General features: G+C 37.4%; 2 protein-coding genes across 2 annotated transcripts; both read left to right on the forward strand.

Moving 5' to 3' along the window:
* Positions 1-574: 574 nt before the first annotated feature.
* Positions 575-11558, forward strand: TAS2R9 (taste 2 receptor member 9). Its single transcript, XM_070788777.1, is given in 3 exon segments — positions 575-587; positions 10490-10888; positions 10891-11558. Coding segments are annotated over 3 exon segments (1080 nt in total).
* An 829-nt stretch (positions 11559-12387) lies between these two features.
* TAS2R8 (taste 2 receptor member 8) lies at positions 12388-13317 on the forward strand. The gene is given in 1 exon segment (XM_019960136.2): positions 12388-13317. A coding segment is annotated over 1 exon segment (930 nt).
* The last annotated feature ends 2547 nt before the right edge of the window (positions 13318-15864 follow it).

Below are 15864 nucleotides of genomic sequence, written 5' to 3' on the forward strand. Positions count from 1 at the left end.
GTTCCTAGAAAACAATCTAGTGAAGAAATTCCTGAAGATCTCTTTCAACTTACCCTACTTTCTTGCATTGGTTTTAACTGTGTTATTGAACGTCACCAAAATTTTCCATAAAGGTTTTGACTACGTTTCAAGGAATTCCACTCTTCAAGGAGATTTTCATCCCATGTACAAATTGAGTGGCTCAGTCTGACTCCCTCTCTTGCAGTTCCTTCTTTCTACAGCCCCAAACCCCAGAGGAAAAAAAAAAACTACCTGGAAACTGCTCACTGTAAAGATGTTGATGGTGGGAATAAGTCTCTAAAACAATATTTCTCATTACATCTTACCTGACTTTCCTGAGCATTGACAATCTTTTACCACAAAATTTTAGGAAAAAAAGCTAAGAGAAAGCTGTGATCAATCTTGACACTTACAACATGGGAATGACAAGCAGATACAAAAGTGCTGCTCTTGAGTATGCATTTTTGTTTTTTCCAAGTATGCGTTTTTAATTCTTTAAAAGATTGCTTTTGTTTTTACTATCTGATCCCTATTTTTTTTTAACTAATGCATTTTTGATGTAGTAACAGTAATCATGGCGGAAAGAGGTTCAGAACACTGATGAAATGAATCTTTCTATTTTTCAAATCCAGTGATTTTACATGAAGTTAGTCTTGAACTTATTTAAATTAAATTTTCAGTGTGAAATGTTTTAGGCTCTATGGGTAGTACTCCATAGGGGTGTGTGTGCATGTGCTTAGTTGTGTCTGACTCTTTGTGACGCTGTTAACTGTAACCCACAAGGTTCCTCTGTCCATGGAATTTTCCAGGCGAGAATACTGGAGTGAGTTGCCATTTCCTACTCCAAGGGATCTTCCCAACCCTGGGATCGAACCGGCATCTACTGTGTCTCCTGCACTGGCAAGAAGATTCTTTACCACTGGCGCCACCTGGGAAGCCCTATGCGTAGTACTACATAATCCCAAATATACACATATACAAGTCTATTGTTAGAAATTCTCAGAACCAAAAAACCTCCACATTCTCCTTTCATTCAGTGTCATGGTTGAGAGATAAGGTCCCCTAATTTTAACCTTTTGCTGAGCATATATTATTTTCATGTTTGCCCTTTAACAGATTTCTTTTCAAGGGCCCTGGCTTGTGGATAGGCTCCAATCTCGATTCTAGCCTTGCAGAGACCAAAACTAGTTACCTTATCCTACATACACACAATACTTTAAAACTTTAGCTCTAATTTCAAACAGATTCCAAATGCCCCCAAAGCTCTATTTTCAGTACTTTTTTTTTTCCCTCTCAGAATGTGTACTTTCACACCATTTTTGGCATCTGAAGGTTTTTCTTTCACTGACAGGTGGGTCATGAACTTCAAATAATTCTGAAGACTAGTTTTTCCATATTTTTATGTATTCTGGACTGATGGGATTTCTCTAGATGTCTGGTTTGCCAAGTTCTCTTTTCTGTTTCAATTTAATTGAGATAATACATTTGCTATATTCTTAAAAATAAAGGTTAGTTGTCCTTTCCTAGTTTTATTTCAATTTTTCTTTTTTTGTAAATGAATTCAAAGCTATTTATTTTCTGCCTGTTGGTTTAGGTACATTCCACAGCATTGACAAATGGTTCTTATATTGTCGTTCAGCACAGAGTCCTGAGATATTCTTTGTAATTTCCTCTTAATTCAAAGATTATTTAACAGAATATTTTTCAGCTATATGAGCTATGTTAAAGGCAATTTTTCATATTGATATTTTATTTTATTGAATTTGGGTAAGCAACATATTTACATGATAGTTAGCCTAGGATAAGATTTATTTGGCCTAATACAAGATCTATTTTTGTGAATAGTCATGTTTACTTGGAAGAAGTTTGATGCTGCAAATTTATATGCATTAGATGGAGCCATGTTTACAATATTCATTAGAATATCATTGGGTGAATTAGATGAATTGATCTACTAGATTAGATTCATCTAACTTTCATTAGACGAATCACGTTAACGATATTGTATCTCTATATTCATGTTCATTATGAATCAATCTGAAATAGATTATAAATGTACATTTGCAATGATTAAATTCTTTCATTTATAGCTGCATTTAACTTGAAACAATGTTGATAGTTATATTTTCTTCCATGTTCTTTAAATTATTATTATTGCTGTTATTAAACTCTTTGGTAACTCATGCAGGTTTTTACCTTGAATTTTAATTTTTCCATGTTTTTAACATGTTTTTGCATGTTAAAAATCTCTAATTCTTCACTTTAAATTTATATATATATTCACTTCACTTCATATTTATTATGTATTTTCCATCTGTTCGTTTTCAGTATCTATTTTTTCTTTTATTGTGTCCTGTAGAAAACAAACCTCTGATATTCAATGCTTTAATATTAGAATCTGAAAATTATGATCGAGTACACATCTTTACACTTATTGTAATTAAATTAATTAATTTTCTATCTTCTCATTTCTCTTTTTCTATTTCTCATGCTTTCTTATAAATTTTCCCCTCCTTTGCTACTCAGTTCAGTTCAGTAACTCAGTCATGTCCGACTCTTCGTGACCCCAAGGACTGCAGCATTCCAGGCTTCCTTGTCTATCACCAACACCTGGAGCTTGCTCAAATTCATGTCCATCGAGTAGGTGATGCCATCCAACCATCTCATCATTCGTCATCCACTTCTCCTCCTGCCTTCAATCTTGCCCATCATCAGGGTCTTTTCCAAAGAGTCAGCTCTTTGTATCAGGTGGCCCAAGTATTGGAGTTCCAGCTTCAGCATCAGTCATTCCAGTGAATATTCAGGACTGATTTCCTTTAGGTTTGACTTGTTTGATCTCCCTGTAGCCCAAGGGACACTCAAGAGTTTTCTCCAACATCACAGTTCAGTTCAATTTGCTCAGTCATGTCCAACTCTTTGCGACCCCAGCACCACAGTTCAAAAGCATCAGTTCTTTGCTACTCAACTTTCTTTATGGTCCAACTCTCATATTAATACATGGCTCCTGGTAAAACCATACCTTTTGTTAGATGGACCTTTGTCTGCTTTTTAATATGCTGTCCAGGTTGGTTATAGCTTTTCTTCTAAGGAGCAAGTGTCTTTTAATTTCATGGCTGCAGTCAGCAGCAGCAGCAGTCACCATCTGCAGTGATTTTGGAGCCCAAGAAAATAAAGTCTTTCACCGTTTCCATTGTTTCCCCATCCATTTGCCACGAAGTGATGGGACTAGATGTCATGATCTTCGTTTTTTGAATGTTGAGTTTTAAGCCACCTTTTTCACTCTCCTCTTTCACTTTCATCAATAGGTGCTTTAGTTCTTCTTCCCTTCTGCCATAAGGGTGGTGTCATCTGCATATCTGAGGTTATTGATATTTCTCCCGGCAATCTTGATTCCAGCTTGTGCTTCACTATTGATAACAAATTTTCATATACTGATTTTAAAATATCATTCTCTTTATTTCAAATAAAATAATAAATTTGGCTTGCTATGTCTACTTCTAGTCCTTCCCATGCTGCATGCTCTTATGGTGTGCAGTTCAAATTTATGTATTTATTTAAAATATCTTTTTGTTGTAGTAAAATATATATGATGTAACATTTTCCACTTTAACATTTTAAGTGTACAATTCTGTGGTATTGTTACATTTACAGTATTGTACAACCATCACCACTATTTCCAAAACCTCTGTCACCCCAAACAAAAACTCTGTACCCCCTCAGCTGTAACTCTCTATTCTCCCTCTCCCAACTTCCTGGAACCTCTAATCTACTTTCTGGCTTTATTAATTGATTTATTCTAGATACTTCATACACGTAAAATCATATAAAATTTGTTCTTTTATGACTGGCTTCTCTCACTCAGCATAATGTTTTCATGTTGTAGCATGTTTTGGATCTTCATTCCTTTTTGTGGCTGGGTAAAATTCCAAAGGTATTCCAAAATACCTTTGGTATTGTGAATATTCTGCAACAAATATTAGCGTACAACTATCTGTGTCCCTATTTTCAGAATATGTCTGAAAGTGGAATTACTGGGTCATATGGTAATTCCTATATGAAGCTTTCAATATATATATATATATAAAATATATATAGTTGGTTTACAACATTGTATTAACTTCTGTTCAGCAGCAAAGTGACTCACTTATGTGCTGTGCTCAGTTGTTCTGTCTTTTCCAATGCTGCAACTCCATGGTCTGTGTAGCCCACCAAGCTCCACAGTCCACGGAATTCTCCAGGCAAGAATACTGGAGTGAGTTGCCATTTTCTCCTCCAGGGGATCTTCCTGACCCATGGATCAAACCTGTGTCTCCTGCATCTCCTATATTGGCAGGCAGATTCTTTACCACTGTGTCACCAACTATATACGTTCTTTTTTATATTATTTTCCATTATGGTTTATCCCAGGACATTGAATATGATTCCGTGTGCTATACAGTAGGACACTGCTGTCCATCCATTCCATGTGTAATAGTTTGCATCTACTGACCCTAAACTCTCAGTCCATCTCTCCCTCACCCCTCTCCCCATTAGCAACATATTAAACCTTTTCAGGAACCCCCAAACTGTTTTGCCTAGTGGCTGTATCATTTTACATTCTTACATGAATGTATGAGGTTTCAAAGTTCTCCTATTTTCTGCAACATTTGTTATTTTCTAGATTTTTCACTATAAGCATCCTAATGGGTGTGAAGAGATAATTCTCATTTTATCAGCATTTCTCCAATGATTAATGCAAATAAATAGAGGAAAACAATAGAATGGGAAAGACTAGAGATCTCTCCAAGGAAATTAGAGATGCCAAGGGAACATTTCATGCAAAGATGATCCAGATACCAACAATGGTGATCACTCACCTAGAGCCAGACATCCAAGAGTATAAAGTGAAAGGGCCTTAAAAAGCATCACTATGAACAAAGCTAGCGGAGGTGAAGAAATTCTAGCTGAGCTATTTCAAATCCTAAAAGATGATGCTGTTAAAGTACTGCAGTCAATATGCCAACAAATTTGGAAAACTCAGCAGTGACCACAAGACTGGAAAAGGTCAGTTTTCATTCCAATCCCAAAGAAAAGCAATGCCAGAGAATGTTCAAACTATTGCACAATTGCACTCCTCTCACACGCTAGCAACATAATGCTCAAAATTCTCCAAGCCAAGCTTCAACAGTACATGAACTTAGAAATTCTAGATGTTCAAGCTGGATTTAGAAAAGGCAGAAGAACCAGAGATCAAATTGGCAACATTCATTGGATCAACACTGCTTCATTGACTATGCCAAAGCCTTGACTGTGTGAATCACAACAAACTATGGAAAATTCTTCAAAAGACAGGAATACCAGACCACCTGACCTGCCTCCTGAGAAATATGTATGCAGGTCAAGAAGCAACAGTTAGAACTGGACAAGTAACAACAGACTGGTTCCTAATTGGGAAAGGAGTACATCAGGGCTTTATATAGTCACCCTGATTATTTTACTTAATTGAAGAGTACATCATGAGAAATACCGGGCTGGATGAAGCACAAGCTGGAATCATGATTGCCAGGAAAAATATCAATCACCTTAGATACACAGATGACACCCTCCTTATGGCAGAAAGCAAAGAACTAAAGAGCCCCTTGATGAAAGTGAAAGAGGAGAGTGAAAAAGCTGGCTTATATCTCAACATTCAAAAAGCAAAGATCATGGCATCCAGTCCCATCACTTCACAGCAAATAGATAGGGAAACAATGGGATAGTGAGAGCCTTTATTTTGGGGGCTCCAAATCACCACAGCTGGTGACTGCAGCCATGAAATTAAAAGATGCTTGCCCCTTTGAAGAAAAGCTATGACCAACCTAGACAGCATATTAAAAAGCAAAGACATTACTTTGCCAACAAAGGTCCATCTAGTCAAAGCTATGGTTTTGCATGGATGTGACAGTTGGACCATAAAGAAAACTGAGCACTGAAGAAGTGATGCTTTTGCACTGTAGTACTGGAGAAGAATCTTGAGAGTCCCTTGGACTTCAAAGAGATCAAACAAGTCAATTTTAAAGAAAATCAGTCCTGAATATTCATTGGAAGGACTAATGCTGAAGCTCCAGTACTTTGGCCACCTGATATGAAGAATTGACTCCTTGGAAAAGACTCTGATGCTGGGAAAGATCAAAGGAAGGAGGAGAAGGGTATGACAGAGGGTGAGATGGTTCGATGGTATCACCGACTCAATGGACATGAGTTTGAGCAATTTCTGGGAGTTGGTGATGGACGGGGTGGGGACTGGTGTGCTGCAGTCAGTGGGGTCACAAAGAGTCAGTTAAAAATGAGTGACTGAACTGACTGACATTACCATATGAAAAACAGGTACTGGGAATTTGCTATATGATGTAGGGAGCTCAGTTCAGTGCTCTGTGACAACCTAGGGGGGTAGGATGGGGTGGGAGATGGGAGGGAGGTTTAAGAGGGAGGAGACATATATATACCTATGGCTGACTCATGTTGATGTATGGCAGAAACCAACACAACATTGTAAAGCAATTATCCTCCAGTTAAATAATTTTAGTTTTTTAAAATAAAATGGCCTATGGAGACTTCCCTGATGATCTAGTGTTAAGGCTCCACACTTTCAATTCATGGGGTGAGGGTTCAGTCCCTGGCATAAGATTCCGTATGCCTCTCGGTCAAAAAAACAAAACATAAAACAGAAGTAATATTTTAACAAATTCAATAAAAACCTTTTAAAAATTTAAAGAAATAAAAAATAAAGTATCTATGAATGTGTGTGGACACCAAATATTTATATTTTTAGTAGTTTTAAACGTAATTCTAGCTTTCCTTCTGGTTTGAATGCAAGTACAGCCACAGAAACATTAGCAGTACTTATAGTTTTTCACCTTCAGAAACCACAAATCATTATTGTGACAGTGATGTCATTATTAGATCAGTAAATTACTAAGTCACATTAAAATATAAATGCATATATTTGACTGTGTCTGGATTCCTTTGAAATTCATATGTTTTTATTTTATTTGTTTAAAAACATTATTCTGAGGAAATCATAACCTTCACCAGACTCCCAAAATTGTCCAGTAAAACAAAAATTGACTCCAAATTCATTACTTACAAAACAGAAAGAGACTCACAGGCTTAGAGAACTAAATTATGGCTGCTGAGCAAAAGGATGGAGGGATGGGATAGTTAGGGAATTTGGGATGGACATGCATGTGCATGTTAGTCACTCAGTCGTGTCTGACATTCTGTGATTCCATGGACTCTAGCTCTCCAGGCTCCTCTGTCCATGGAATTCTCCAAGAGTACTGGAGTTGGTTGCCATTTCCTCCTCCAGGGAATCTTCCTGAGCAAGAGAGTGAACCTGAGTCTCCTTATTGTGGGCAGATTTTTACTGTCTGGACCACCAGGGAAGCCCAGATGGACATGTACACACTGGTATATTTAAAATGGGTAACCAACAAGGACCTACTGTATCACACATGGAACTCTGCTCAATGTTATATGGCAGCCTCGATGGGAGGAAAGCTGGCGGGGTGAGGGTGGGGTGTGGATACATGTATACATATGGCTAAGCCCCTTTGCTGTTCACCTAAATCTATTACAACATTGTTAATTGACCATACTCCAATACAAAATAAAAAGATATTTTAAAAAAGACTCCAAGTTCAAGCAAATAGATAAAATGAGCTGTTAGAAAAATTGATGAGAATATTTTTGCTGATAATTTGCCTGAATTTCAGTGACTATAGTGAGGAGTTTGGAACTGGGTGGAGGATAAAGTCAGCAACTGTTCAAAAAATGAGTTCTTGAAATGTGACTAGTAGAGCAGCATCCTCCTCTTTTTTTTTTTTTTTTTCTTTTTCTTTTCAAGTTACTTTTTTTTTTAATTTAATTTTTTAACTTTACAATATTGTATTGGTTTTGTCATATATCAACATGAATCCACCACAGGTATACACATGTTCCCCATCCTGTACCCTCCTCCCCCCTCCCTCCCAGTACCATCCCTTTGGGTCAGGAACATAGGTCTTAACTAATAACAAACTTTAGAAGAAAGGAAAACATAAACATACTAACTTGAATAAAGGAATAAGTGGACATTGTCAAAAAGTTACAATAAAAAAATAGCTGTAGGCTCAGATGAAAAACAAATTCTACCAAACTTTTGAAGAGGAGATAGCTTCATCTGAGCCATTCTAGATTATATAAAAGGAAAAAAGAACTTAAAAAAATTTTTGTGAAACAAGTTTTATGTTGCTACCAGAATCTGTCTGAACACTAGAAAACTAGTTTAATCCTGCTTCTTCACTTTGGGCTATGAATATCAATATAAAAATCATCATAGAATACAGAAATAGCCAACATTTCCCAAATATAATGGTATACCAAGACTAGCAGATTTTATATCAGGAATGTAAGAATAAGCCAATATTAGGAAATCCATCCAAATAATTGACTAGATTTATTAATCTAAAGAAAAAAAAACATTTCCATAAACTTGGAAAAGATATTTCACTCATTCTTAATTGCAACACCCAATAAAATAGGAATCCAATGATATGTAATTAATATATTATTAATGGAGATTTGGTAAGTTTCATCATCCCCAAATGATGATGGAGCTAACATTGGCAATTCTCCTGAGCATGAATTATTTTGTCCATATATTATGCTGTTAGAGCAAGAAATTTGGAGGATTGCATCTGGACTTTTCACCATTTAGCTCTAAGTCCATACATATGAGTGGCTTCCCTGGTGGCTCAGATGGTAAAGAATCTGCCTGCAAGGCAGGAGATTCTGGTCAATCCCTGGGTCAGGAAAATGCCCTGGAGAAGAGAATGGCTTGCCTGGAGAATCCCATGGACAGAGGAGCCTAGAGACCTACAGTGCAAGGGGTCCCAAAGAGTCAGACACAACTGAGCAGCTGACACTCGCTTTCACCACACATATGAAGAACAATGTGGGGATTTTTATAGTTTTCATGGATTTTATTCCAATTATACATTTCAGTTCAGTCACTCAGTCATGTCCGACTCCTTGTGACCCCATGAACTGCAGCACACCAGGCCTCCCTGTCCATCACCAACTGGCGGAGTCTACCCAAACCCATGTCCATTGAGTCAGTGATGCCATCCAACCATCTCATCTTCTGTCATCTCCTTCTCCTTCTGCCCTCAATCTTTCCCAGCATCAGGGTCTTTTCAAATGAGTCAGCTCTTCACATCAGGTGGCCAAAGCATTGGAGTTTCAGTTTCAACATCAGTCCTTCCAGTGAACACCCAGGATTGATCTCCTTTAGGATGGACTGGTTGGATCTCCTTGCCATCCAAGGGACTCTCAAGAGTCTTCTCCAACACCACAGTTCAAAAGCATCAATTCTTCAGTGCTTAGCTTTCTTCACAGTCCAACTCTCACATCTATACATGACTACTGGAAAAACCATAGCCTTGACTAGATGGACCTTTGTTGACAAAGTAATGTATCTGCTTTTTAATATGCTAAGTTGGTGATAACTTTCCTTCCAAGGAGTAAGCGTCTTTTAATTTCATGGCTGCAGTAATCACTGAATAAGCCCATGAGAACTACTTGTCCTATTATAGTTCAATACTTGCCCAATGTAAGCCTCTGTTTTTTATTGATGTTTGGTGTCCTCAAGAATTAGTGTCAATTCAGGTTTAATATCCATTAACACCTCAAAGTTCTGAGTATTTTTCGGAATCATTCTAGTAAATGGCACCAAGGAAAGTCTTGAGAAGATCTGTAATGTAACCGTGTGGCAGTGCTGCAGGGCCATGAAAGGGCTCTGGATCTGTAAAATGGTTTAGGACTAGAAAACAGATAAAATTTGTGTCTTTCCCCTGTGGCAACTATAGTCAGTTTTCTGGCCCAGCAGATGCAAAATTTCTCCTGCTGTAAAGATCAAGTAGGATTTTCATTGGCTACCTCTCTCTCATTCCTGAAGATGTCACGATCAATTAGTCTGAAATTATTGCTGTTAGTTGTCTGCACTTTAAATTCACAATTATTTTTAAGCTCTGAAACCTGCATTTGTAGAAAATAGACCACAGTTTTAGGGAAGCTCTTCAAGTTATTAGAGATGGTAATGATGCCACATCTCTAAATTAAAGCTTAGCCATATTTTCCAAGTAATTGATTCTTTTTGTAGTCCCTGGCCAACAACATAGATTGATGAATCTAAAACACACAGAGTTTGAAATGAGAAAGATGGTGCACAGAGCAGAAATCAGATCCATTCCTATTTGCATTTTAGAGCTTTTCAATCATCACTACACATGAAAGGAATTACTAGTCTTGGTCAGTGAAGTCTTTGGGCAGTTCTAACTCAGAGCAGAACAGGCTATCTTCTCGACCTGATCACATCTGATATAGAAGGCAGATAAAAGATAACTGCAGCATGCCCTAAGTGGCAGACATATATATCATTCCTTACTGGACAGCTGAAAGTCGGTCATCATCAGTAGATAATCTAAATCAGAATGCTCTGCTAATATACCAGGTACAATGGAGGCAATATATATGCTCTTGATTACTGGCGCGTGGATGATAGGAATTTGGGGAAATCGATTCATTGTACTGGTAAACTACAGTGGCTGGCTCAAAAAGAGAGCTGTATCCTTGACTGATGTCATCCTGGTCAGCCTGGCCACCTCCAGAATCTGTTTTTTTGTGTGTGTTATATATATGGATGGTTTTATTATGGTACTCTTTCCAGATACATACAGGCATGGTGAGATGATGAACATTTTGGATATTTTCTGGACAACTTGCAATCATTCAACTGTCTGGTTTACTTTTTGCCTCAGCATCTTCTATTTATTCAAGATAGCCAGTATATCCCACCCAGTTTTCCTCTGGCTGAAGCTGAAGATGAACAGGGTATCCTTGGGATTCTTCCGATGTCCTTTCTCATCTCCTCAATTATTAGTGCTTTACTGAATAATGATTCATTTTATGACTTCAGAATCAATAATGAAGCAAACATTACGTAGGAATTCAAAGTAAGTAAAATCCCAACTGCTTTCAAATAGATTATCCTGAACCTGGAGGCTATGGTTCCCTTTATTCTTTGCCTGGTCTCATTTGTCCTTTTATTTTTCTCCTTACTTCGACACACCAAGCAGATGAAACTTCATGCCACAGGGTCTAGAGACCCTAGCATAGAGGCCCACATGAGGGCCATAAAGACAATAGTCATCTTTCTGGCTGTTTTCATTATGTACTATGTAGTTTTTCTCTTTGTAACATCTCGCTTTCTGAATCCTCATGGAAAATTGGAGTTGATGTTTGGTGGCCTAACAGCTGTCATTTTCCCATTGAGCCATTTGTTCATCCTGCTAATGGGAAACAGCAAGCTGAGGGAGGCTTTTCTGAAGGTGCTGGGGATTGTGAAGGGTTTCCACAAAAGAAGGAAATATTCTGTTCCCCAGAGAATCCTGAAAGAAGCAGAAAGAAATCAACAAAAGAGTCTCTCCCTTCTCTCAGTTGTTTGCATTCCATTTTTATTATCTGCCATTGGAAATCATTCATATCTACCATTATTCTAAATACTTCTTCTCATTTCTGTCTTGAATAATTTTGAATCTAATGTTATAATGGAGCCAGATGTGTTTCTTTATCTTCACAGGAAAAATGAATCTAAACCTCGCATTCACACTTCATATCATTGCCTAAATGCAAACATGTTCTACTTTCTGCCTCTTACTGGTAAAGGCCTTGAACTCAATAATAAACTCAATAAGAAGAATTTCAAGTGCACAGGCTGTGACGAAGAGAGTTTAAAACACATCAGCCCTTCCTATAAAATCAATCATGTAAACTAGTTTTGTATTATGACTAATTTGTATCCGATTGCACTGTTTCCAAAACTAAAATCCATTTTCACAAGGAGACTTGACTTGTGAGAAATTTATAATCTATGGTGATGAAAATGCAGTTTCATTTACACATTTTGACTTTTATTAAATGGGTGTTTATGTTTGCTTTTTTGTGCCTCCCTATTTGAAATTCAGCTTGATCCATCCAAATATGCAGAACTTAATAGCAAGAAGGCTATTGCAAATTCATGAAATATAATCTCTTAATTTGCATGAGATCAATTTCAACAAAACATTTCAGTTATCACTCAGTCAGGGGTGATAATTATAGTTTACCCAGGCTACAACTCTGGTCATGCTGTTTGCAACAATCAGTTGGCTTATTCTTCATAAATGTAAAGGCAATTCTGTTTCAGAGGAGAGCTGGGCACTTCTGGAGGATATCAAAGTCAAAATAATGGCAAAGGAAAAAAATCATTCTTCGATTTGAAGAATGTATTTGTCATGCTCTGCTGGTCATCTTGCAGTAATATTTGAGATTAGGGTGTTCTCTCCCAACATGTTCAGTATAGAAGACCACATCTTTCTGACCATAATGACTGCATAATTCATCATAGGAATGTTTGTGAATGGATGCATTGGACTAGTAATATGTGTTGATTGGATTAAGAAGAAAAAGATCTCCATAGCTGACTACATCCTCACCAGTTTAGCTCTCTCCAGAATGTATTTGCTTTGTGTAATGACACTCAACGGCACCATACTGGCACTCTACCCAGGTGTTTATGAAAATGAGAAAATAAAGGTAGTTCTTAATATCTTCTGGACATTCACCAACTACTTAAGTATGTGGTTTGCCACCTGCCTCAATGTCTTCTGTCTCTTCGAGATAGCCAATTTCTCCCACCGACTTTTTCTCTGGCTGAAGTGGAGAATTGAGAGGGTGGTTCACTGGAGCCTACTGGGGTCCCTGGCCATTTCCATGTTGATCAGCCTTATACAAGCAACGTTAACAAATTCTGATTATGATTTTCTTAAAATTGCAAAACATAAAAGAAACGTCACCGAATTGTTCCATGTGAGTAAAATTCAATACTTCGACCCATTGACATTGTTTAACCTGTTTGCTATTATTCCATTTACTGTGTCATTGATCTCATTTTTCTTTTTAATTACATCCCTGTGGAGATACAGTAAACAAATGAAATCCAGTGTTACAGGCTCCAGAGACTCCAGCACAGAGGCCCACGTGGAGGCCAGGAAAACAGTGACCTCATTTCTTTTCTTCCTTTTTGTATACTACCTGGCCTGTCTTTTGGCAACATTTAGCGACTTTATGAAAGAAAGCAAGTTAGCTATGATGTCTGGAGAGATTATAGAAATTCTTAATCCCTTAGGTCACTCACTGTTTTTTATTGTTGGAAATAACAAGCTGAGGCTGGCATCTGTCAGGACGCTGAGATGTGGGAAAACAGCCTGCATGATGTAAAATCTTGGTTTTATACAAGAACTTTAATAGCAAACCTTATTTTCTAATAAAAAACTCACTTTTCTTATAGGTCCATTCTCATTGTTTTCCAGGTTTTCTGTTTATTTTGGGTACACAGCTTTGAGGAGTAGTGAGACCCATTAGCACACTAATGGATATATCTTTTGTGTCTTTACACCACAGACGTTCTCATCTTCACACTCCCTTTCCTAGAAGAATTTCAGAGCTCACACTTCTGATTTTGTCTCTTCACTGCCAGTATTGGGCTTGTAATGCCTACTTAAATTCCCTTAAGATTTTATTTTGGCCCCTACTAAAGTGCATCTGGGCTTCCCTGGTGGCTCAGATGGTAAAGAAACTGTTTGCAATGCAAGAAACTGGAGTTCCATCCTTGGATTGGGAAGATCCCTTGGAGAAAGGAATGACAACCCACTTCAGTATTCTTGCCTGGAAAATCCCATGGAAAGTGCATCTGAAACCACAGTGGTTTCTCTCTCTCTTTTTTTCCCCTCTATCATACAGTTTCATTGCTGGCCCTTAACTCTTCTCCCTTCGTGTCTCTGCTGAGTCCCTCCTGTTTGACATATGAACTAGGAACTCAGATCTTTTCTGTCTTAACTAGTTTAGTTTCCCAATTACACGGTTTTCTCCTCCCAAGTGAGTGATACTTCTGGTGGTCTCCCACTTAATATTTCCTGGTGACCTTACTCAGGCATCTTCTATTCATTTCCTTGAAATTAAACTTTGTCACAAACAACTTGCTTAACAGGCAGCACTGGGCTAGGAATAGAACCCATTAAATCATCTCCCTTTAAGGGGCGTTCCTAAGTACTCTTTGTAACTTGGGTAGAAGGATGATCTTGGGCAGAAGTAAGACCTGCAGGTATTTTTTTTTTTTCCCATTCAGGACTTTAGAAAAGAAATTAATTGGGAAGAAACTATCATGCACTGTGGTATAACTACATACTGTCACTAAAAAAGCATTATGTCTGTAACATACAGAGTAAGTTAAAAAAAAAAAAAAAAGCAAAAAGAGAAAAATAAGACTCATTAATAAAATGTGGTTCTACTGTGAATATCAAATCCTTCCTTTCTAGAGTGTTATTGGAACATTTGATCTGGCATGTCTAAAGTCATGTCTCTTCTGATCTGACTCTACAATTGGCCTCCACCATTCTCTTTGTTGAATTCAGGTCTATTTCAATCTACTCATTTCCTTTTATTAAAATTAATATGTTAATTACCTGAAGATTATCAATTTTTTCTGCACAAGATTATGCAAAATTCACTTTGCAAAGTACCAGTATTTAGTCTTAAGTAAATAAATCTCATCAACTGTATCTCTAGTATATCAGCTATTATAATGTTTTATTAACTTTTGTACCGTTTTCTGTAGTAACTGCATTGTAACTTACATGCTGTACAACAATAGTAAATATAAAAGCTACACTTATTTGTAAAAAGATAAAGACAGAAGAATTGATTTTTTTGATGGAATATACTAATATAGTCTACGAAGAATTTGTAAATTCTATGTTGGGATTAACTATATATTCTTTTATAAGCTTTGACGAAATAAATGTTTTATAACATTTGTGCTTCTGGGAAGGTTTCCTTTCATCCATCTGAAGTCCTGTCTTTCATGTTTTATTTTCTGTATCTCCAGTGTTTCAAATATCTCCAGTGACCGTCACTGGGACTTAAAGTGGCAGACTTGTGACAAAATGCTCTCTTGCAGAATTTCTTTTTCTTTTTTAATTGAGTAAGGGTATATAACATGAAATGTATTGTTTTACAAATTTTTGTGTATGAGACAGTATTGTTGATTAGATGCTCAATGTTTTACACCAGATCTCTATTTTTCTATCTTCCGTATTTATTATTTCCTCTATTTATGTACACTTATTTATCTTCCATAATGGAACTCTGTACTCCTTTAAAAAAAATATTCACTTATGGCTTCATCAGATCTTAGTCATGGCACACAGAATGCAGGCTGTCTAGTTGTGGCATGCAGCCTTAGTTGCAGCACGTGGGATCTTAGTTCCCTGACCAGGGATCAAACCCATGTCCCCGGCAGTGGAAGGTAGATTCTTAACCTTGGACTACTTGAGAATTCCCTGAAACCCTGTACTTCTTTAATAGGAGCTATTCATTTCTTCCTTCCCTGGCAACCACTGTTTTACCCTTAGCTACAGGACTTAGATTATTTTCAATACCTCATCTAAGTGGGATCATACAGGATTTGTCTTTCTGTAACTAACTTATTTCATTTGGCATACTGCCCTGTTTTTGCATACTGGAAGATTTCTTTCTTCTTTAAGACCAAATAATATCCCACCATGGATAAGCCAATGGCACCCCACTCCAGTACTCTTGCCTGGAAAATCACATGGACAGAGAAGCCTGGTAGGCTGCAGTCCATGGGGTCGCTGAGAGTCAGACACGACTGAGCGACTTCACTTTCACTTTTCACTTTCATGCATTGGAGAAGGAAATGGCAACCCACTCCAGTGTTCTTGCCTGGAGAATCCCAGGGATGGGGGA

The sequence above is a fragment of the Bos indicus genome, chromosome 5 (genome assembly GCF_029378745.1).
Source record: "Bos indicus isolate NIAB-ARS_2022 breed Sahiwal x Tharparkar chromosome 5, NIAB-ARS_B.indTharparkar_mat_pri_1.0, whole genome shotgun sequence".
Classification (NCBI taxonomy): Eukaryota; Metazoa; Chordata; class Mammalia; order Artiodactyla; family Bovidae; genus Bos; species Bos indicus.